At 34.3% G+C, this 25,836-nt stretch overlaps 1 protein-coding gene across 6 annotated transcripts in view; it reads right to left on the bottom strand.

Annotated features, from left to right (window-relative positions):
* The window catches only part of PTPRC (protein tyrosine phosphatase receptor type C), a 124,778-nt gene extending 103,525 nt beyond the window's left edge, over positions 1–21,253 (bottom strand). Inside the window, exons 1-2 of one of the 6 annotated variants that reach the window (XM_082701939.1) lie at positions 20,881–21,253; positions 20,684–20,799 (exon numbers count right to left, since the gene is read on the bottom strand). In XM_082701939.1, the coding sequence (XP_082558065.1) occupies positions 20,684–20,756 (73 nt within the window). In that variant the 5' untranslated portion in view covers positions 20,757–20,799; positions 20,881–21,253. The remainder of the gene's footprint in view (positions 1–20,683; positions 20,800–20,880) is intronic. The other 5 variants (XM_082701936.1, XM_082701940.1, XM_082701938.1 and 2 more) reach the window with 5 other exon arrangements.
* Positions 21,254–25,836: the final 4,583 nt, after the last annotated feature.

The following is a 25,836-nucleotide window of genomic DNA, read 5'->3' as shown; positions in this document are numbered from 1 at the left end:
CAAATGATTTACTGTGACATAGCCTGTGCCTGGTGGTGACAAGCAGAAGTCAAATTATGAAGAAGCTTCTACCTCTTTCTTAAAGACTTACTTGGATCCTACTTTAGGCCCTAGTGTCATTGGTCCATCTTAATTAGCCTCTGAGTTTCTAACCTTAATGAAATATAATGTCACGTCTCTGAAAGTTTTGTTGTACTTGAAGTTAACTTGGTCCTTGATTTTAAGGTCATCATTATGAATTTTTAAAAATGTTTATTTTGAAAAATCTTGTCTGGAAGAAAAGAAAAAGTTTTGTTCATGTACCACACCAAAGGCAGAATGCTGGCTGCCAGGGTAGGTATCTGCTATATGCTTTTGGAAGGTAGGACCATATCATGTATTCAACTTAACATTCTCCAATGGTTGGGGTAAAAATTACTTATTCTTCTAAAGACTTTTACTTCAAAGGGAAGGGAGAAGTAGGATTCTTTTCTGATTATTATGAAAAACAACCAGAAAATTGGCTAGTCTCTCTAAAGTCTTCACTGGAGGCCCAAATTATCACAGTTTTCCAAAAAGTAGAATAAGAAGAACTGAAAGGCAGTTCCTTTAAGTCTTGTCATGTTGCCATAGGTATTTATGTGTGTGTGTGTGTGTGTGTGTGTGTGTGATATGTTCCACTCAGTATCCCAAATACCAAAGTGTTAACCACCTATTTGGGGGGTGAGAGGGACAGGAAAGTGTGGAAGACGCATAGAAAATGTGTTATCTTCATCTGTAAAAGGCCAAGCAAAAAAGTGTCACAACTTGTACCACTTTACATAGAATTTTTGTTCATATACCAAAGATTGATAAATCAGGGTGAACTTTCTAGGCTATTCATGTCATTCTGTCTCAAGGAAGTGAAGCATTTGTGTACTGTGTTTCTTTCATGAATACCATTCAATATAGTCCCTTATTTTATCCCCTCCTTGTATAAGAAAGTAACATAATAAAATAATATTCAAGTTCAGTAGTTTGCTGTTCTTCTATCAGAATATCAGTCAGTCATGACTATCGGTCTATCTACACAAAACAGTCCAAAATATTCCCATGATACCGAATTGTCTCAAAGAGTTATAACAGTTCATTCATTCATTCATTCACTCATCCATTTCATTATTAATTCAGTAAATATGTGTTTAAAAACTACTCTCCAATGTCAGGCACTGAGGATATAGAAGCAAATAAAGAAAAGTTTCTCTCTCAAAAGAAAAGTTTCTCTCTCAGTGGAGCTTACAATATCATACAGAGTAACTAAAAAGTAAGTAGAAGGGTATCCCAGTGAGACAGGGATCAGAAAGACACCCCTATGGGCACATAGGATGGCAGCAATCCATATGACTTTACAACTCTTCCCTGGAAAAAGGAAAAAACAAAAACAAAACAGAACAAAACAAAAAACTGTGCTATTCCACAAAGCTGATTATGTGAATAAGCTCAGTTTAACACATTTATCGGGTAACTATAATTAGAATATTTCTGTATAATTATGGAAAAGATGCTACCAGTGCATTTTTTTTTTTTCATGGGGTACAGAGGTAGCCAATGGCAACAAGAAACCCAAAAGAATTCTCTCAGGATGAGGACAGGAATGTTAAAACATGAGCAGCATTTCTGAATGGATGGAGGGTAGTTGTAAACAGATAACTGAAGACGGCAATAGAGATGCAACACTGAATTGGGTGTTTAGCAAAAATGGACTTTCCTCTTAGACTTCTGGTATTTCCATTTGGGTGGAGAAAAAAAAAAAAGGCAAAAATTTTCTCACAATGTTTTGCAACTTCTGCTTCCGGACTCAGTCAGAACCCAGAAGTAGCAACAGAGATAAAAATGAAAATATTGTTTATTTTTTTAAAATGACAATTGATTTTCATCCATAAAACTGACTATAATTTAATTCAGGTATGTTTGGGATTTTAGGTGAATATCTATATTGAATCTATTTTATTTAAAATTAAAAAGTATTTTATTCATGCCATCCTTTATTTTTAGCTTGGGAGGAAAATTGAATCTCTACTGTTTGGCACCAATAAAAACAGAAAATAGTAAAGGCTTATAAAAGTTGAATTTCTTTAATGGAAAAAAAAATCTGAAACACCAGTAACCCGATGACAGTAATCAGAAAAAGATTTTTTTCTCCATTCATTTTTTATCAACTAGTAAAATTCAAAAAATTATATTCCTGAAATATTAATTATCAACCCTGTAATTGGTAAAAAGACTAAGCTCATTCTCTCTGCTCCAGTAATGAAATATTTTGGACTTCAGTTCAAACTTTGCTTTACTGGAAAAAAGACAAATTGCAATATTTATTTTAGATAGGAATACACATACATATAATAAGCGAGACCTGATCTTGATTCCCTCATGGTGTTAAAATATTCCATAAAACCAAGAAAAAGATCTTCCAATTTAAACAAAATTGATTTCCTCTCTCTAATTTAGTCTCCTTGTCTTGGGCATTTCACTATTACTTCCGGATAGAAGTCTGCCTACTTTAACAATTTCTAGTCACAGGATGTGGCTGCCTCAAGTTTTATCTTCATCTGGCAAAACATACCCAACCTATTTGAGCTCTCAGCTCCCGTTCTTTAACAACTAAACTTTCCTCGTGCACCCACCCTCCACACCACCACCATGACGTGTATTTCTCCCAAAACCACAAGTGGGTAAACCTCCTTGGGGGCAATTTGTAGCAAGGTATGACAGAGTCACTCGGTGGTGCAAAGCCCAACTCATCAGACCAGCTCTCTGTTCAGGTATCAACGGCTAGACACAAATTCCCAATGTCCCTTTGTATCTCCTGTGCATACACTGTTTCTTTTCTTTTCTTCTCTTTTTGTTTCTTTCTTTCTTTCTTTCTTTTTTAATTTTATTTATTTGACAGACAGAGATCATAAGTAGGCAGGGAGGCAGGCAGAGAGAGGGGGAAGCAGGCTCCCTGCTGAGCAGAGCTCCCCGATGTGGTGCTCAATCCCAGGACCCTGGGATCATGACCTGAGCCAAAGGCAGAGGCTTTAACCCACTGAGCCACCCAGGTTCCCCTGCACACACTGTTTCTGTAGGAGGCTCTCATCTTCTGTTGGCAGGTGTCGGGACCCACTTGGGGGGAAAATGTGGGGGGGGGGAGAGAAAGAAGAGGAAGCAACAAAATCTGTTAATTTAAAACTGAGGATAATAGGAATCTATTTCTTCCCTGTGCAAAGGATGAAAGGATGTGACCTTTTTCACTATGAAATACTTCATATTTGTTCCAGCAAATCTTACCAGAAATCACTGCCCCACACAGTTAAAGCGGTCTTAGAAGGAAATATGCATAGTGGACACCTAAGATTTGGAATGAGTCTCTAGGATGACTAAATTGTCATTGTACCTTTCGGTACAACTGGTAAATACATAGATTAATTCTTACATGAGAAAAATTTTTCCAATTACCTTGAAAACTTTAATATCATTCTAATATTTAAGATTTCATTACTATTATAAATTTCTTACTTGTGAATATTTCTGATCTCTCTCTCTTTCTCTCTCTCTCTCTCTCTCTCTCTTTTTTTAAGTAGGCCCATGCTTCATACTGGAGTCCCTGCTCTTTTATTTTGTTTCCAATTTTTGTTTTTTTGTTTCCAAATTTTATATCATGCTCCCTTTGGTCACTGTAACAAGTATACAACAAACTTCAGGGAATAATGCTTAGAGAGTGCTTTCTAATGAAGCATCCAAGAGTTAAAGATGTGGTCTAGAACAGCACAGTGTTACAGGTGGGTAAGTCCTAAAGAAATGATTTCAAATAAATTAGTATCTCTAAAGAAAGCTGGTGAGGGCTGACAATTTTTTCTTCAGGAGACACTGATTGCCTGCAGACATTTTTGTTGCTCGCCATGACTGTTGCGGGAGAAGAGGAGGAAGGTGAGCTACTGCCTCCAGTTTGTAAAGGTCAGCGATACTGACATCCTTCAATGCACTTGGATGGCTCATTTATCCAAGCCAACCTATCAATCAAGTCGAGGCTGAGAAATTGAACTAAGCAATTCATTTCACTGAAAAAATTTCATTGAGGTTTAAGTAAGTTAAATAATATATCGAACACCACCAAAGTCTAAATCTAGTGAAAAGGAATTAGTGATAGACAAAGGATTCAAAACTTGTCCCTGAATGTCCAATCTGAATCTCATTTCATTATATCAGGCAAACCTGATAAATGGGTAAAACCTCGTGGTACACCTGAGGAATGCTGGACCACGTTCCTTCATTTTCAGTAAAACATGGGGCAAGTCATTAAATGCTTTTGAGTTTCAGTTTCACATTTTTTATAAAATAGATGAGTTAAACTAGATGATTTCCAGTCTCCTTTTTTCTCTAGAAATGTACTATTGTGTAATTACTGATGGTTTGTGTTACTGTGGTCTCTGAATTTCCAAATTCCCCTCCTCTTTCTTTAAAATTTCTTCTCTAGGAATACAAACTCAAATAAAGGCAGGAAATATTGTTGCTACTTTGATAGAATCCTGTGTCTTAAACTATGCTTGACTCTCAGTAAACAGTGAAGAACATAATAAAATTTAAATGCATTATCTAAAAATTAAAAAAAAATCTTCATTGTCTATTTTTTAATGTGAAGACCAGTTTTTATGCTTCTTTTATATCCTGTGTATATATTAACTTATTTTGACTATATATCTGCAATACAAAGACTATAAAAATAAAAAAAATCTGTCATGTAAACAGCAGTGTTGTTAATTAACTCACTGAATGGGTTAACTAATTCACTGAAACCCACTGATAATATTTTCTGAGATAAAATTCTCCAAAGTATTTATGGATCTGTAAATTCATTCTTAACAATTTAAATATTATAGATAAGAAACATTGATCAGTTTTTAAAATTTTTCATTTTTATACTCCTGTATTTAGAGGGAGAGAGGGACCCAAGTTGTTTATTACCTGTTGTATTTTACAGACTGAAGAGTTCAGTAAGATCAATTGCTACAGTTGTAAAATAGGACAATAGACATTAAGAGAAAATGTATCCTTGTCCTCTCCTCACTGAAAACAAAACTAGCACTTGTAACTTGTGTGAATAAATTTTGGGGGTGCCTTATAACCCCTAAATCCTAATTTCAAATTCCCTCTTATTATAAAACGAAAGAGAGAAATTTTAGATGTCTGAGAGTTTCCTTCCATTTTTTTCAGTCAGAAGAAAATAAATTAAAATAAGGTATTTAAATAAAATTTAAACAAAAATTTTTTTTATAAAAAAGAATTTTAATCTGCCCCATCTGTCATCATTATTGTTAAGCTCTGGACATTTTAACAACATGCTGGTGGATCTTAAATCAATGAACACAGTAAAGGAAAACATCTGTGGTTCTAATATTTTTTAGATTGGCTCTTAATATTGTTTTCATACAAAATTAAAATGTATTTTAAAAACTAGCCCAAAAAATTCCCTAATCATGTAGTAAAACATTAGGCATGAAAATTATGTCAATTTTACTGACAAACATGAAGCATGTGTATCTGTTAGAGAAGATTATTAGAAAAGTCAGTGGAAGGAAATGTTTTCTTGGCCATCAAATCCAGATGTTTAGCTCATAAAATGGAGACCTCGAATGAAGGACAAGTTATGGTATCAGATATCTTTCAGAAGTGTTAATTCAGAGAAAAATCATGGATAAGGAAAGCCAGAATAAATTTTTAAATGAAGCATGTTTTAGTTTTAAAGGAATTATAGAAATATATTCTAAATTAAATAAGGAATAGAATAATGGATGAATTAAAATAAAAAGCACATCATGGTTTGTTTTTGTTTTTGTTTTTGTTTTTCAGAAACACCATTATGTACATATTTTTTGTTTAAAATCTAAATAGGTGATAAAGGTCATATTTTAGCAAAAAACAACTCCATGGTAAGCACTGTCTTTCATAAATTGACAAAACATATACCAGAACAAAGATTCTACAAAATCAAGGAATTGTAGATTGCACTGATTCTTCTCTTTAGTCTATCAGCTCTTTAACAAATACAGATCTTTGTAGGGTGACTTAGTTACAAAATAAGAATCCACATGACGGTGGTTTGAACATTCTATATTTCTGTACTTTGATTTCTAGATTAATATGCAAACTATTTCTTATTCCTTATATCAAGATTCCAACTCTTAAAGTGAAACACCGAAAGAGAAGCTAATTGTAATAGTAATAACAGAACTCGAGCACTCCTGTATAGTTTTGCAGATGCTTAAAGAATACAACCATCCCTTTTTCATTCCATTTCATTCTACTATAAGAAGTGATTTCTCATTCATTTTCTATGGCCACCCTATACTTAGAAATGTAAATATTAAAATTTAGTTTAAGAAAAGGCATTCTATTAAGGATAACCAAGAAAAGACATTTTGGACTCTGAGCAAAATGTATTTTTTTTCTTTTGGAAAATTGACTAATTCAGATAGATGAGAAAAATATGTATCGTCAGATTGATGTGAACAGAAAATGTCTTTGGTTTTACAGTGCTCTTGAAAAATAAAATGTGACAAAACTGGCACAAATTTTACATTTGACAACTAAAGATATTTTTATTATTCTTGCTTCCTTGTCTTTGAAGTACTCCTTATGTTGTATCTGACTTGTTCCACTTCCAGAATTTTGAGGTTCTACTTGCCTTTGATCTCTCACTAGCCATTCTCTATAGTTCTTCCATCATGCCTTCTAGCTGCCCTCAACACAAAACCACCTTCTATTCTTAGAACAGGGATAATTTTTTATTTCAAAGGCTTTGGTGATTTTCTGTTTTAGATCACCCTGAAAATATGTTTAATCTTCCTCTGTGTGAGAACCTCTCCTTCTTGAACCTGAAGATGGACTTGTGGGTTCCATTTGTTCTTAAGTTGCCATGTGGTATCACAGCTCTGCACACTGACATGATACTGACTCCTTTCTTTTCTTTTCTTCTTCTTCTTTTTTTTAAATTTTTTGATTGTAAGCTATTTCCGTCATTCCAACTTTTATCCTCAAAGTAGGGGGCAGAGAAATAGTGATATTTTCTTGCATAATTGAGCTAACACATCTTAAAATGGATTACTTAGGTTTACTAGGCTTTTTATGTCCCTATTTACATACAGCTAGATTTTCTGCATTACAGCAAATTATGCTCCCTGACTCACTGATGTTAGTGCCTGCATACATGATTATCTATTTTCCACACACTAAAATATCGTTTGCAATAAATGGATTCACCTTCTCTCATTCATTCTCTCTGCCCCCCACCCTTCTCTTCTCTCCTTGTCTCTCACAAGCTCTGAGGCAGATGGGCTTAAACGATGGCTTTATATCCTTGTGAAAATGAAGCCAGGCAGGAAGAGAAAGCTGCACAACTTTCTCCCGTGCTAAGCCTTTTCAATAGGAGTTCATTTTTGAACTCAGAGTAAACTACCCAAACATCTCATGTGCCCACTTTTGAACTTGAACAAAATACCCTAATAGAACAACAAATTCAATAATATTTAGATCGCTTATTCTTTGGGTTTAACCATAATTCTGTTTTCCTCTGTTCACACTGGTGACCGAGGTTTATCTGAACATTTATTTAATACTCCAAACCATTAGAAACAAAATACAGAAAGAAAGATAAGGTTGAGGGGCGCCTGGGTGGCTCAGTGGGTTAAAGCCTCTGCCTTCGGCTCAGGTCATGATCCCAGAGTCCTGGGATCGAGCCCCACATCGGGCTCTCTGCTCCGCAGGGAGCCTGCTTCCTCCTCTATCTCTGCCTGCCTCTCTGCCTTCTTGCGATCTCTGTCTGTCAAATAAATAAATAATATCTTTAAAAAAAAAAAAAAAAAAGAAAGAAAGATAAGTTTGAACAGCACAATGCAGGTGAAGCATCTTAGTACCAAGCACATGGGAGGAGCTCATTAGTACTTTCCTTTCTTCACTCCTTCTTTCTCAATTTTAGTATTTAAAATTAGAATGAGAAAAATTAAGTTTAGCTATTCCCTTTGGGATATTATAATCAGTAAGTTTTATGATAAAATATCTGGAAACAAAGTAACAACTTTACTGATATAAGGTACGTATAAGCTAGACTCCATAATGATTTGTATATGTATACTTAAGTTAAATGAGATCACATTTATACAGTTTTGAAAACACATGGCACATGGTAGCACTATTTTCCTTATTAGCAATTCATCTTATTAAATATATATATTTATATAAGCATATATATGTATATACATATATAAACATATTCATAAACATAGATGTGTCCCCAAAAGGACAAATTCTGATTTGTAAACTTTTATTAAGACTCTTTGGTCCTACCAAATATAAGCCTAAGTAATAAGCAATTGTTTTTCAAATTTCTCAAAGAAATGAAAGATTTAAAATTTGTTTTAGAAATAAGTCTTTTATGAAATAATTTATATTCAACAAACCTCCTAACCTGTCCATCTATTAGATTAAATAGGATCTTTAAAGATTTTTATCAATGTGCACCAAAACAAAATATACCAAACAAGAAATTCAACAGTGTTACCTTTTCAAGACATTTTCAATTAAATTAATAATTCATTAGTCTTTCAATATATTTTACCCAAATTTTATTAAAATATTATTTTAAGTCATACCCCTTTTTTCGAATAGCTGAGCTAGCAAGGGAGATAAATATTATACATGTAAATATATATATATATATATATATATATCCACACACACACACAAATATACATATATATTTAATTCTTATGAATATTGTTACAAATTATTTTCATAACTTACTTTTGGGCCAGTATTAAAGTTAAATAAGTATATTTGACAATAATTAGTATGCTTATAATTACTATTCAACCAAACTTTCAAAAGACACAAATTTTGACTTTTATGTGAAATTGGCTGGATTCTCATTAAATCATCAGCTTTTTTTCTCAATATCGATAGCAAATTTTTTTTCCTTTTCCACTTTGGCTACCCCTTCTCACTTTTTCTTTTCCTAGTCCCTCCTCTTAACCCCTCCAAATATGATGTGTCCCAGGGCTTAGAATTAAGTCCTCAGTTCCTTGGCTTTAAATTCCATCTCTATACAGTGACTTCCAAATGTCTGACTACAATCTAGTCCTAATAAGTCCCACACTCTTAATTCCAATCAATTTCTAATATCTCTAGTGAATGTCTAATGAGAATTCAAACATTAATATGGATAAAACAGAACCCTTGATTGCCTATTCGAACTGGGGTGATTCTCATCTTAATTGTTCATGAGGAAAAGATGAGGCGTTCTATATAACTTCCTATATTTTTTTTCCACACAGCAACTTCTCTTGATTCTATATACACGTGTCCTTTCTTTCCACCACCACTGTCAGCACCTAGTCCAGATACCACCCCTTTTCTCCTTTCCACCATTTCAACTGGCTCCTAACTTGTCTCCAGGTTATAACTCCCTTCCAATCTATTCTCACAGCAGCCAGAATAGTCTCTTTAACATGGATATAAGATTAGCTCATTCTCCACTTAAAACTTCCAAATAGCTTACTCTCTTTATGCTTAAGGTAAAAGTCCAAATTCTTTTCATTGCCAACAAGGCCCTGTAGGACCTGCCCCTTCTACATATCTCTCCAGCTTCACCACAAACCACTCAGCATTTACCCACCATACTGCAAGCACCTGACCTCCTTTCCTTGCTTTGAACCCACCAAGTTTTTGCTTTTTATGAAGAAACTTTGCACCTGCCAGTTCTTCTTTACAAAAATCTTTACAAATCTTATCACCCAATATCATCAGTCCAATGACACTACTTTTAAGAGGTCTTCTTTGATCACTGTCTAAAAGGCCAGTCACTCCCTGATTTGGCCTGTCTCTATCACGTTACACTGTTTTATTTCACAGCACTTATCAATATCTGAAACTTTCTCAGTTATTTACTTAGTTTCATTATCTTTTTTACTAAGATTAAGCTCCTTGAATGTTGGTACCTTTTCTGTTTTATTTATCACTGTGTCAGCACTTAGAATAGTTCCTAGCACATAATAGAGATTCTATTTTAAAAATGGCTAAATCAATGAGTAAATTATCTCATCTAATAGCTACTGCTATTGTTCCTATTGTACAGATAAGGAACTGAGGATTTAAAAGGTAATGTTTCTAACTGGATAGCTCAGAATGGAATCCAAGCAACATTTCAAAGACTGATTTCTTAAGCATATTAAAGGTCAGAGCTGATTTGAATCCAATATTTCTAGTATTATTTCTTTAAATTATTTTCATCAGCTCCCTAGCCCTTTTCTTTCAGTTACCTACCTCCTACATATCATCACTCTCTCCCACAGTCAATGCTTTGAACTGGTATCTTTTGCTTAATTAATTTTTCTTAGCTACAACGTACTTTGAACATACCTAAAGCTTCCATCAGTAGATTCAGAAAATAAAAACATGGTCACTAAAAAAAATAGAAAGACTTAGAACTTATTAGGGCATAAGTTAAAAATCTTAGGTTAGAAACTAAAAAAGGGATTTGGAAACCTAAGTCTAAGAATTCAAGGTAGAATACTTGACCTAAGTTATTTCATTGACAGCCCACATTTATCACAGTAACCAAACAATAAACATATTTTTTTATTCTTTCCTCTCCCTTGAGTTTTAGCCAACCTGTCCCTGGAGTAGAAAACTATAAGACAGCTTTACCAGATTCATTTAATATGCCTCTTGGATAACCATAAAAAGCTTATCTGGTGTCTACACTTCCTGGAATAAGATGAGAACCTCATGTGTTTTCCATGATCAAAGTGTTTAACAAAGGTCAAGTTACTTCCCTTGCACTTCAAAAACAAAAAAAAAATTCTAGATACTTTGGTAAATTATTCAATGGCTTTCACTTTATGTAATATAAAAAACAAATTAGTTTGGGGAAAATCCATTCTTTCCATCATATCACTCACCTCCCGACAGACTCAGTGGTGTACCTTCTTAAGCTCCATTTCAAGATGATGGCAACATGACTTTTGTATTATTAATGCAGCATCAACATTCATAGTAAATACGAATTAATCAAAGATGTCTTTTGTTTTTTAATAAGAGACAAAATCTCAGGTGACTTAGATCTTGCTAAAAATATTGAAGTGGCTGGGTGCCCAGTGTTTTACCTATGTAGCTAACTAAACTGCATGGGGCTGAAATGTATGTTTCACACAAATGACCTCTGAGACACCACCAACCACCCTGCAGTCTTGGTGTGATTTGCCTACCATCAAATAGTCATGTCCTCAATTACCTGGTCACTAGGCTAACCACAAAGAAGTCTGAGTAACCCAGTCGAAAAAGAATGAACTAAGAATCAGGCTGACCCAGGATGAAATATCAGCCCTTATTAGCCAATAACCTTGGAAAACCATTATGGAAGATCACCAAAATAATTTAAGGGTTTATTTGCATGCGGTACACATGGGTATGTTTTAACATGTCTCTCTAAATAAAGCTTTTATTTTCAGACCAAATCACAAAGCAAACAAACCAAAGAGAACTGGGACTTTTGTCTAGTTTGTCTTCACATCTACCACCTTTATTTATTAAATATCTAATAATAACCTGCACAACTCTGGCAGATTCAGAACTTCTATAACTGAAAGCCTGCAGAAGAAATCTAGTTAAAACAGGGGCCAAATGTGGTCTGGTAAGAACAGAGTTTTTATTTAAAGAGTGTATTATAAGCAGATTTTAAATAATATTTTTTAATCTATAATTTGTAATGATGGAGAAAAGAATTAATCATCTGTTGCAAGGTATGTTATTACTTTGAGGAGAAAGCTTATGGAGAAGTTGGAAGATTTAAAACCCCATCTTCAAGCAGCCACTGCCACAATGAGAGTATAGACTTCCCAAAGATGGGCATAGAATATGGCATTCCCAGCTGAAGGTACAGGAAAAGTACTCATAAAATATTTGTTCATGATATGAATTAATGAATGAGTAAATAAACAGATTTAGCTAGACTGGTGAAATAAAATATTCAGAAAGTTTTTAGTGATGGGTTTCAAGAATCCTGAGATTTTTATTTTCCTATTTATTCATTTCTGTGTTTCTCAAGTTGCCTAGAATAATCATGGTTCACTTAGAGAAAAAAAATGTAATGTGCAACTCTACAAATAGCACTTAATCATTTTACACACAGAACATAATCAAAACAGAGATAGAAGACCAGAAGGAAAGAAAAAGGGTGAGCAAGGATTTTAAGCAATTTTTTCTTCCTTCTATTTCCTGAATTTCTCCATCGTGTAGGAACTTTACTATAAATACTGTAATAACAACAACAAAAGGACAGATTTAAAATCATTTTTGTGGGTTGTTAAGTGCTTTCTTCATACAGGGTTAGACTATACTGACACCTATCCACCCATTTAACAAACAAGTTTCAAGGACCTGCAGGGGCTCATTGATAAATAAGCAGAGATCTAATGATTATCTACACAAGCTCACCAGCTATATGAGAGAAAGCCAGATAAAGAGATCTCTAAGAGGGTTATTCATGGAATCATCACAGCAGATGAACACCTGCCCAGGTGTGAAAGGACTGGAAGAGCAGGGAACATGCAAGACGGCTGCCCATTGGAAGTGACCCTTGAACTAAAGTTTAAAGACCATTATAATTTGCCCAATTTAAAAAAAAAAAAAGTGGAGGGAAGAAGAAATAGCCTGGTCAGCAATTTGAAGAAGAAAACGTTATATTTTTAGGAAAATCCAAGTTACAACAGGAGTATACAGTTGACCTTTGAACAACACTGGTTTGGACTGTGTAGGTCTACTTCTGATGTGGACTTTTTCTGATAAATACAGTACTACCAATTGCTTTTTTCCTTATGATTTTCTCAACATTTCTTTTCTCGAGTTTACTTTATCACAAGAATATAATATATAATACATATGATATACAAAATATGCATTAATCAACCTTTTATGTTATCAGGAAGTCTTACAGTCAAAAGTAGACAATTAGTAGTTAAATTCTGGGGGAATCAAAAGTTATACATAGAGTTTTGGCTGTGTAGGGCATCAGTCTCTCTAATCTCCATTGTTTAAGGGTTAACTGTATAGTACATGTCACAAAGTTACAGATTAAGCTATAAAAACCTGGAGGGACTAAATTAAAGCTCTGTATACCATGCTAAGAGCTTTATTTTTTCTAAATGCAGAGACAGAAGTAGGATGATTTGACACCTTATTTTGATCTCACCTACTATATATATTGAAAACATTAATTAATCTCTCTAATTTTTGCTGTACCAACCAGTAAGAAGTTGGCATAGGGTGTGTAAGCTAATAAGAAGAATGCTACTCAAATGAATGAGAGTTAAAATGCGATTCTAGACTATACAGCAGTCTTGTAAATACTTCTGAAGTTTCCACTGGTTACTCGAGAAGTAATCAAAACACTTGAAATCTCAAAATGGAGCTCTCAATCACAAAATGATTGCTAATGATAGCTATATCAGCACAATATAAATTTGAAAATGTCTAATACTGCACAACCTATGATTTGATGGAGGTAAATACATTAGATCAATTACATTTTGTGTCATATTGAAATGTAAATAAAAAAAAGGAAAAGAAAGAAGCATTGGCTAAAACTGTGCAGAAGTAATGCTGTTTCTGGCTAAATAGAAGAATTAAACCTTTTTAGGAAATTTAGATCTGTATTATTTGACCAAAAAAAATTCATGTAGAAATATCATAACCATAAAGGAAAATTATCAGAGGCATAAGTCTATAATCCGTAAAATTGGATGTGGATGAAAAAAATTGATTCATGAATTTAATATTAATTATAAAAATTGAATGAAAAGTGATGCTATTGAACATTCATCCAGTAAAATTCTTTTAATGAAAAAATTGGTAATGATCTGATCAGGTTATATAAAAATGCTCAGGGAATTAGTTTCGCTTAATGCGTTTGTTTTGTTTTGTTTTATTTTGTTTTCTGTGAAAGCAGTTCTCAAGGAAAACTCATAAATATAGGTATATTCTAGTGAAATGCTTATTTTCTTAAACATCCTTGGGATCAAAATTATGGGATCAGTATATTCTCTATCCAATAGGGAGCCACTGAACGAAGATTATACAAAGGTAAGTTTCGCCTTTTACAGAGATTATCCTAGTAGAAGTAGGTAAGAACACACTAGGGATTGAAGGGAGGCAAAATTGCAGGCTATTGTCACAACAAGAAAACTTTAGAATCTCTAGCAAAAAATTGGATTTACAAACTATTTAAGAGGTGACATCCAGAGTAGCCTGAAAAATCCCTAAAACGGGATGGAAATTTCAAAGAATTCAAAGATCTCTAAGGGTTTATTCCTTTACCTCATAGCCTTAAACTGTATCTCCTCTGAGCCACTCAAGGAAAGAGATGTAATTTGGAATCCTGTGTCCATAAAAAATAGCTACTGCTGTGATTTTATGGGATCATGTAAATACAGTAGGTAACTCTGCAGGGCATCTCATAGTTTTCAAAGCATTTCATAAATATTCTCAATGTTAATGCTTACAGCACTTTATAGATGAGGACACTGTGTCTCAGAGATGGAAAGTGATTTGAATTGAGATCATACAATTCATCGAATTCAATTGTTAAAATGCTTCTCGATCTAAATGCCATCTCCAACACAGAATGGCACCTACCTCGTTTCCTATGATGCTTAGTGATGCTTTTATCACTAAACAAATTAGTGGGGTTTTTTCCTTTAAATGGAGATATTTAAAATATGGTAACCACACTTTATTGCCATGATTTCATCCCTTTGCTATCATCTGTTAACATCATTATTATTTATATAGGATTCTCTAATCTATTTCCCATGACTATCAGGACAATTAATTATTACTAATATTTACAATGCCGAGTTTCTTCTAGCACATTAGTGCTTTTTGTTGTTTGCTAGAGTAGCTGTTCATTTTCTAATACATATGTGTTGATGCTGAGTTGCCCTTAGTTCTTGATTTGTGCTCCACTATTAGAAGGTTACCTCTTTTGAGGGCTGATGATTTTCCTGTGGTTGTTCACATTTTGGTTGGAAGTAGTTTTTTAAATATATGAATGGCAATCATTTTCATTGGAATATCATTGCATGTAGTTATAATTTTATTACACATGCAGTATATATAGGAGAAATTGAAGTTTTAGTAAAATAACTTTTTCATTTGTGGCTCATTTTTAGTAGGAAATAGATGTTGAATCTTTAAACACTGTATATATAGCTAAGCACCATGGAAGATGTTAAAGTTGCTTGAATGCGTCTTCAGTAAAGAATCTAATAAAAGGGGGTGTCTGGGTGGCTCAGTGGGTTAAGCCTCTGCCTTCGGCTCAGGTCATAATCCCAGGGTCCTGGGATCCTGGGATCGAGCCCCGAATGGGGCTCTCTGCCCAGCAGGGAGCCTGCTTCCTTTTCTCTCTCTGCCTGCCTCTCTGCCTACTTGTGATCGCTCTCTCTCTCTCTGTCAAATAAATAAATAAAATATTTTAAAAAAGGAATCTAATAAAAGCATTGATAATCTTACTGATTATTTTTTCAGAGGTCAATCAGTTAAAGATATGAACGCACATGGAAGGTGCTTACGTAGTTCACTAACACTGACTTTATGTGTATTTATGCCAAAGTTCTGTTTATTTTTTCTTGTTTTTGTTGTTATTCCTGAACCCACAATACTCTGCTTACAGTAGTCCTCCCCCAGACTCTTGACGCACTGACATTGAGGTAGCACCTGGACATATAAAAATGAATGCAAATTAAAAATTTTAAGCAATGATTAGATATTTCTTATCTAAATATTGGTTATGACCTTGTATACAAAATATATCTATATAGTTCAGTATTATGTAGAAATAGATATCATATCATATGGCTGAATGAATAACTTGCAATATTTCATTTTTTTTCTTCATCCTTCCCTACAGAGTATTATCTTTATGTATATAAAACTTATAGCATTAATCCTTTAATAATAGGCAAGTAGTATAGAACTGGGTATCTAATACAGACACAGATATTAAGACTAGACTGAAATTAAGTTTAAATTGAGATTAAGTTCAATTTCCATTCCAATTTTCTCCTATGTAAATATTCCCATAAATTTATAAGATGACTGAAAAAGATCAAAGGTGTTCGGTGATGACAAATCTCTTTCTCTGCACCAAGGTGACTGACACATACATGATCTGATCAGAACGCTGGGTGTGTGTGTTAACACTATGCTTTCACCTACAAAATTAATCAAACTAATTATAAGTCTCTGCTTTTTACCTACTCAAATTGAAATTCATTATCATGTTATCTTAGTAAGAAACGATGCCCAAACTCCCAACGAGCTTTCTGTGTGCCCAGAATGCAGTGCATAGAGTGAGCCCTCGAAATCAGTCCCAAAACACTACCAGTGTCCATGACTCTATCTGCAAGGACTGGACCTGACTCCCTGGGTTTTTGTCCCCATGGTAGAGAAGTATCTCCTCTCCCACCTGATTCCTTACTTCTCTTCTTACAGTCATCTCTATCTGAAGAACAAAATTAACCCACCAAATGAAATGCCATTACTAAAAATGTCCAAGAGTAGGCCAAGAAGTATTTAGGAATAACATTCTTGAGCTATGGATTTTTTAAGAAATTAGGAAGGTCTTCCAGATAAGAGGGAAAATAGGGAGATGAATGAAGGAAATAGCAAAATAATAATAATAAGAAGAAATCAAGTTTTTAAAAATCAAAACCTATAAAAATCCAGATCCAAATGATTTTATTTAACCTTGATGACATTGTCTAACTCCCTCTATCCTTCTGCTCGCTGTTTTTTTTTTTTTTTGCTCATTTCTCTCTTCCTTGATCCTTTGTTTTGGAATTTTGTGTGTGTGTGTGTGTGTTCTTCCTCTTTCTCCTTCATTAGTATAATCTTTGGTCTTGTCAAAAAACAAGCATAACTTTTTAGTGTCTGGTAAGAAATCAGGTACAGAGGATACAGAAAAAGGCATAAGACATAGTTTGTGCTTACACACTGGTTACAATGGAAGTAATTGTAATCACTGATGGGTAAATAATAACACTAATACCACCACCAACAACAAAATTGAAATAGTATGTGAAAAAATGCCACGGAAAGTTGGCAAAACATGTACAATTTCGGTAGAGAGATTTTGTGGCATGAGTGACCGAAGAAAACATTCAAGAGGAAATAGGACTTGCACAGAGCCTTCCAGGTCCTGAGGAAGTGTAGATGAGTGAAACAGAGTGTTGAAACTGCCTCCTGTGGGTTAATGAATCATAAAAAAAAAGACAAAATACTCTCTGCCCAGCTCCAGGCCCAAGTCCAGGCCCAGCTCCTAGTTCACTGAACCCAGCGGCTCTGACGAGGAGTTTAGCATGTATACCAAAGACAATAAGAAGATATCAGAGGGATTTTTCTTTCTTTCATTTTATATTTTTAAGGTGTAGACTATAGAAAGAAATGGATGAGACCTGAGATAGATTAGGAAAGCAAAAAGTGATAAAGGCATGAATTAAGGTGATGTCAATGGAGATAAAAAAGAGGGAAAAGATTTTAGAGATGATTAAAAAGTAAAATTATAAGACTTGAGGAGCATTTAAATATATTTCAGATTTTTTTTTCTTTTTCTCTCCCCCCCCCCTTTTTTTTTTGTCCCTCAGAGGAATGAGTCTGGAGATGGGAAATCAGGATCATCAATACTTAGTAGGTAATGATATCAAACTCTGAGCACAGAAAACAAGAAAAGAAGAATAAAACTGGCCAAGGATTAAAGCGCATAAAACCGCAATGCTTAAAAGTAGACAAATATGAAGAACCAGAAGGTAGATAAGTAGATATGTGTTTGTGTGTACTTTATGATTCACAGATAAACACTAGAATAGATATGTGTTTGTATATCGCTATAGAGGTGCCCCAGAACAGAGGAAAGACCTAGCTCAGACTAACCACACTGCCCTTCTACTTACTTATATAGAACAAGATAGGAAAAGGACAGACAGACCCTTAAGTCCATCTTACCCTTTCCCTCCCCCCATCAAAAAAATGCATTTCAAATTCTAGCAATGATAAGGATCACAGGCAGATTTTTATAAAAAATAAATACTTGTACAAGATTCATAAAAAATAACGTTCATATCCTTAAATCTCTAAATTGTAGAGTATTTAGATCTTAGTAAGGTTGCTTATTAAATTCAAATTGCACTGAAAGTCTGAGATGTGCAAGCATAATACATGTTTATAATGTGAGATATTTATTTTAATGTAGCTGGGAAATGGAGAATTATGAGCAGGAAATGAATCTAAACTGTTATGACTTACATAATATAACTTGTATACCCTGGATGGTATGTTATAGACTGATAGATTTGCCTAGCTTTACTCCTTTTTTAGAGTCAGAAAACACTCATCCCTACCTGAGTTCTAAAAACAATCATCATTCCCTAGAATTATTTAGAAATGTTCAACCAAGTTTTCCAGTTATCATGGCAAAGAGGCACAGAGATTACAAACTTTTGTGAAAAACCCAACCCAGCATTGTTGCCATGGCAAAGCTTCATTTTGCCTTGCCAGTATTTTTATTTTAGGTATTAAATAACACATGTGAGTTGTACATATATTTACCTATTAATTGATGTCTCTCTACATTTGGCTCTGGTTTTTTATTCCCTTAAAGAACACAATATAAATTTGAGCATACTTCCTATGCTCACTGAACTCAATTGTAACACATTAAAATCAAGCATACAATCAACTCATTAGCTGTTAATAAGGAAATATATATAATTTAAAAGATTAATAACTTCCCAAATCATACATTGAATCACAAAATGTCTCTCTGAACTTAAAAGGATGGTATGTAAGATTTTCAGACACAGATAATTATACTTATATGTTAAATAAGGTTTGTAGACACAGATAATATGATTCTTTTGTTTTTTCCAAAAATATGTATACATTTCAATGCCTTTTAGAAAAAGTATTAGCTCTTGATATTTGTACAAACAAGTGTACAAATTTTGTATTTTGATCCTTCAAAATAAATCTATGTATACCTATCCATTTATTTAGGACAAATTATTCAGCACAATTGATTTAAATGTTTCTGGATAGTTTTATATTTTTATTTTGATCATAAATTGAAAGAAATTTCCTATGGTAAAAATCCCTAATAGAGTGAGTTGAAATTTTTATGGTGATTTGTTCTGTGTCCTACAAAATACTTCAGTGTTTCTTTGTGCTTATTTAAAAATGCTTTGCAACAGTTCTTAAGTGGGAATTTTCAATGAATATTCACTCTAATTTATGATAATATACATAGTATCGCCTGGTTAAAATCATTATTCATTATAATTTGGTCTTGGTCATGATAACTAACTTTATAGAAAAGGTAACTTGAAAAACATTTTCTGTATTAAGACAAAATGTTGTTTCTCTATAAACAAATTTTAACCCTTCTTTGCAGTTAAAAACAAAACAGTATCTTACAACGCTTTCCACTCTTCTCGTTACACAAAATATCAACTGACAATGTAACAAGCTCTAGAGGTAGCTACTATCCTGCCTTTTAGAGGAAAGAAGAGTGGCAGAACATCAAAAACAGATTTCAGAGTGACTTCCAGTAAGCGACACTTTCAAAAACAATTTTTCCCCTTTTTTAAAAACTTAGTTGAAATGTCTACACAAATGCCATTTTTAATATCCTTTCAATAATGAGTAACAGCTTTTAGATGCTACATCATAAGGAGTAATATTAAATATCAATTTATTAGTTACATTTAACAATCAACCGAGATGCACTCATGACCCAAACCAAAACTGTTCAATAAATGTCCATTAAATAGATAATAAATATGCCAAGATCTTCAAATTAAATGAGTACTTGAGATTCCCCATTACATTTTCCTATAGAATACAGCATTTGCATGACTCTTAAGAATTTAAGCATTTTTAATCTCATCAAGGCTCTACTATTTACCCACACCCAGGAAGGGCGGTGGCCCCGTAAAAATTTCCGAAGCAAATGACCATTAAAACTATTAGGAAGAAACCAAAAACTTGTTTTAAAATACATTCTGTGCTAAGAATATGCATAAAATTAATATTTTGTAAATTCCCAAGTATATTATTTTAAGCTATCATATAGCTAAGTATTTAATAAAACTGTTTCAGTAGTAATTTACTTTTGAGGAAGGAAACTCCAGTTTAAAAAAGAATGGCTTGCATGCAACCAAAGCCATATTATGACTTTAAAAAAATCATTTTTTGTTAAAAGGATGAAAATTCACTTACTTTGTCATTAAGATTTCCTCAGACTTTCATAAACGTATATTCACATATTTGAGGGTTAAGTAACAACATTGCTTTTGTAATATCCTTGAATAGTTTATAAACAAAGATACAGATAGACAACGTTTCTTTTAAATAGTGATTTTTCTCCCCAAACATTTATGCCTTTTAAAACAGTAACAATGTATTCTGTCACATAGCAAGACTTGTCTCTCTGAACTACAATAGCCTTGATCATTTTAGAGTGAGCTTCCTCATTTTCAATCACCAACACTTAACTTCTTTTTATGTCTACTTCAAACCCATGTCTCTCCATAAGGAAAAAATATATATATTACTAAGAATACATTAACATACTTGTACTTACCAGTAACAAACACTCCTGCATCCAGAAAGGCAAAGGCAAATGCCCAAAGTTTAAGCCACAAGTACATGGTCATATCTGGAAATCAGCCGTATTCCTATGAAACAGCATGCGTCCTTCTGAAAGGCAAAATAATAGTTATCTCTGCAAAAGGTTTTCTTTGTGAAATTGAGTCAAAAATAAAAGAAATGAATGCATACTCTTTGCTGTTGTCTTATCACACAGGGAGCAATTTCCTCCTCTGTTACCCTAAGAGCAAACCACTCTGGTAGCTACAGAAACTGCTAGGTAGTGATGTCAGATTCGGTTTTACTAACTTCTCCAAAAATACTGTCAAGAATCCTCTTTGCAGGAAGTCAAGAAAGTTGTTCAAAGTCAGTGCAAAAGTGTCTTACTTCCTTAATTCAAGTAATTAGGCCAAGTTAGTAGGCCTTTTAAAAGACTTTTTTCCTTCAAGGAAGATGTTTTCTAAAGCTTTAAATAATACTCTCTTACAATATTTCATTACAACTTAAAAAAAAAAAAAGTCATATCCCCATCCCCAAAAATTCAGTATTCTCTCACCTAAGAGTTGATAAATCAGATCCAGGGTGGGTATACCATAATGGGGTTGGCAAGATGACACAAGGATTGAATTAGTAGAAAATACCTGTATTTGATTCCAAATGACCAAAGGAGCAAGGAAAAATTACCTATCTGGTTATTTTTTGCAACCAGTATCATTTCCTAGGCAGACATTCAAACCCTACCAATATAACAGTTTTAGCAGTCAAACCCATTTTCTATGCAAAAGCACTCTCAGAAAGCTTAACAGCTTTGCCCCAGATCTTTCACAGACATCCTCATGGGGCTAGCAATGGAATCAGAAAGTCACATCTACAGCAGCAAATCCTGCTTCAAAAAAAGAATGCTTCTGTGACTTGAGAGGTCTTTAGGCTGTTGATGAGGGTATGAAGGGCAACGAAATCAAGAGCTGGGACGTTGTTGCTGGTTTTGTTGCTGTTGTTTTTTCAAAGCTAACTTTTTTTTTTTTTCCTCCTCAGCAATATACTCCCAATCTTTTTGATTAAAAGACAGCAAATTAATATATAGCCTTCTTCATGATTCTGATGGTACTCTTAGCAAGTCCATCAATTAGGAAAATGCAGACTGGCAAAAAGCTACAGTGAATTCTGTCGCACAATTAAATAAATTGGTATCATTATCACAATATCCAGTTCATTTAAAACCAATAGTGCGCATGTGCACAAGACACTATGATTTGAGCCATATACAGTAGTGAAGGGACTTACAAACAGAACCCTTGCAGTAACTCTACAATCCTCAGGTAGAAAGCACAATTTAAGCGTTCTTGTATTTCAGTGAATAGATCTTTTCATATTTACAAACTCATTATTTTACTCGTCACTGGCTACTGGGAACGTACACAGCCAAATTTGTACACCCTTTGAGCGAATGAAAATAATCCCACATCTGAAATTCTGAATACTAACATTATAATGAGATTTTTGGTATGATTTTTATTTTATTTTGATTATTACCATACCATAGTTAACTTATTGGGTTTTTACTACGTCCCGAAATATGCTTAACACTTTAACTGCATAATCTAACTTGTACAACAATGCTTGAGACAAATAATGTTATTACTCCCCATTTTACCCATCTAGTTCAGAGGGTATAGGTGGTCCACGTTCTCACAGCTAAAAAATAGACAAGTTGTGTTTTGAAATTTCTAAGTTTCATGTTACTTTCCTTTCTTGCTTTACTAACCTTCTTCGTTTTTCTCACTTCTTTCTCCAGTTTCTTTTACTATGTATTTTTAAAATTTTTAATCTCTCAAAGTTAGAACATTGATTCCATAAAAGGGTGCTCTTCTCTTTTTGCAAGTGTCTTTTCAAATAAAATTGCTGCGAATATAAACACTGCTCTTCAGGAGGTAAGCTTCGTGAGAAACATGTATCAGGAGGCACAAGTTCAAGTACTCAGCTTTCAAATTTATTTCTCCAAATACATTTGCAGTGGAAAACTCTCCAGGAGTTAGCTTTATCTACCTGTAAGCAAATACTTGTGTTCTCTTAGCTTGCTCCTATGGCAGCTATTTGGCAAAACTAGAGGCCAGGAAGACATGTCCCTTGTATGACACTCAAGGGAGTTAAGTATAAGAAGTACCTTCTACAACAAGCTAAAGCTAGGAGGGGTTTAGAAGCCTTAAAGAGAGATTTTTAAAGGAGCTTTGTAGATCATGACTTTGAAGAAACAGTAAGAACTTAGATTAAATTCCATTTTAGACAGATGGGCAGAGAGATTCTACCCAGGAAACACTGAGATTAATTAGGAATACTTGAGTTGAGTTACACGTTTTGTTTTAATGTAATAAAAATGAGTCTACTGTCTATAGGAAGTATTAGACTTCGAGTAGCAAAATTTATATTGTATACTGCAAAGGCATAAAGAAATAGAGCCTAATGTAGACAGAAAGCAATGGATAGATTTGCACTCAGTTCACATATTCTCAGAATGGAGGCCATGGTGAGCCAGAGGATTGATACCCCTTGAGATGCAAAGAGCAAGGAGGGAGACAACAAGGAAGACCCTAGCAGTTTGCTGGGGGAAGAGCACAGCCTCTCTTTGAGAGTGGACAGCTCCAGACTTGATTATTGAGCAGAAGTCTGGTTAGTAGTGAGGAAATCTATCATGTATGGGTCTAGCATCCAAACCCTAGACAGGAGAAGCAGAACTCTCTTACAGAAATAGGACTCTATGTGACAAACTGATGTGATCTACTCTCTTGATTCTGGGAGAGTGGGCAGGCTGCTGATAAACGTATATATTTAAGAACGACTGAGAACAACTGAGGCTAGGAAGGGACCAGGGAACATCAGAATTTAAATGTAGTAAAGAGAGTGGTACTTTTTGAGTGGTTGAAATAGTCTGTAGCCAGAATGGCCACAAAGCTTGATCAATAAAATTTTAAAATAATCCTATCTGACTCACAAGAGAGTCTAAAAGCTGTAATAGCAAATAAGTAAATAATATTTTATTTAAATGAATCATCATTTCCTAAACCTTTCAGTCACATATAATAAAGGTTTTGTAAAGAACAGAGGGGCACCTGGGTGGCACAATAGGTTGAGCACTGGACTCTTGGTTTCAGCTCAGGTCTGATCTCAGGGTGGTGAGATCAAGCTCCGTGTCAGGCTCCAAGCTTACTGTCAAGCTCCAAGCTTAGTACAGAATCCACTTAAGAGTTTCTCTCCTTGTCCTTCTGCCATTTCCTCCCCCAACTCTCTCTTCCTCTCTTGCACATGCTCTTTCTCTCAAATAAATACATTTTTTTAAAGAAAGAATAGAAACAGATTACATGAGATTAACAGCAGAAGCAGACATTATCCATTCATTCATTCAACAAATATGTAGTTATTTCCCAGCATATAAGACATTTATTTTCTCTAATACAAAGAAAGAAGGGTAAGCAGAACAGACGTGCTCCCACTCTATTCCATTTTAGTGGAAGAGACAGTAATTCATTAACTAATTCCAGTGACAAATTCAACACACAGGACATACTTGATTTAAGCGAATAATAAGGTATTTGGTAGTTGTAAGGAGACATTTGCCTGAAATAAAAAGCAATGAAAGTAGACCTAAAAAAGTAATGGAAGTTGAGTGGGCATGGGGAGAAAAATAAAAGAGCATTCCAGGCAGAAAGAACCATATAGTGAAAGAAGGAGAGTGTGTTCAAGGAACTGAACGAGACATGTGTTGCTAGGATAAAGAGAAGCAGAGCTTGGAATGTTGCAATATATGAATATATCAAATCAACACATTATATACCTTAAACTTCCACAATATCAATTATATCTCAATTTTTTAAAAAGGAGACATAGAAGAAAGAAACAAACAAAACACATGTGGGTTCTGAGGGAGATGATAGTCCAACTGTGCAAGGCTTTGTGGTTCTAAGAATTTAAGCTTACTTAAGAGATACAGGGAGTTATTGAAACTTTTTAAGAATGAATCTTCTTGCCAATGAAATCCACTTTGCCAGATCTTAAACCATCACTTATTTCTCTGTTCTTATCTTATAGGATTTCTCAGGAGCACTAAATATGGTTAACTCTCCCCTAATCCTTATCTATTGCCAGTTTCCAAAATACCATCGCCTCCTGATTTTTCTTGACCCTCACTGTAATATCCCTAGCAGCTGCCATGTTGAGCCCTGTTCCTCTACCTGACTTCTAAGGATTGTGATCCATTGAAGCCCAGTTCTGGGTCTACTTCTCTCTTCCTGGGTAAGCTCTTTCACACTGATGACTCACAGATACATATACCTCCAGCTAGATCTGCCATTCAGGTCTCTGGATTCACATTTGGTCCTGCCTTCTTGACATGTACACTACATTGCCTCATGACCAACTCAATGGAATGTGAAAGTCTTTTTAAACCTGTGCTAGCTCCTGTTCTTATCCATATATGCAAACGTGCCAATATATATCAAATAACTTATGCCAGAAACATCAGTATTATTTTTTACTTCTCTTGTTCTGTCACAATTGCATTCAATTTATTCTATCTCTACCATCTTAACTGTGCTCTATTTCCAATTATATCATTTGGGACCAAGGCACCATCACTGTTGAAACAGCCTTTTAACTGATCTTTGAGCTTCTATCTTATCTCCCTTCAGTATTTCCTCCACAAGAAATAGATTTGATCTTTTCTAAATACAAGTTAAATTATGATAGATCCTTAACACCTCTCAATGGTTTTCACTTTACATGTTGAATAAAATCCAGCTTTGGTACACATTCTCAACTCATGTAATGCCCCTTTCCACCTTGTTTACACTAAATTGGTCCTTCCATGTTCTTCACTATTTCAAAATCATGTTTGTTTTTTCCAAATCTGGGGACATATTTGTTTATTCATAGCCACCTTCCCCACTAGAACATAAACCTATGTTCTGGATGGTAAACTATGATGTATAAGGGGTGCTTATTACAGTGGTTGCCATAAATGATATTTGTTGAAAGAATGAGTGAAAAGACTTACATAGGAAGCTGTGATGTGGCCAACATATTGAGAGTTGGCAAGACTAGAGCCATCAAAATTGTTGGGAAGTTTGCTGTATCACAGGAAAGGCGTGATGACAG

The sequence above is a fragment of the Mustela nivalis genome (assembly GCF_964662115.1).
Source record: "Mustela nivalis genome assembly, chromosome: 16".
NCBI lineage: Eukaryota > Metazoa > Chordata > Mammalia > Carnivora > Mustelidae > Mustela > Mustela nivalis.
Note: the sequence above shows the minus strand (reverse complement) of the source record. Positions and strands in the feature narration are given on the sequence as shown.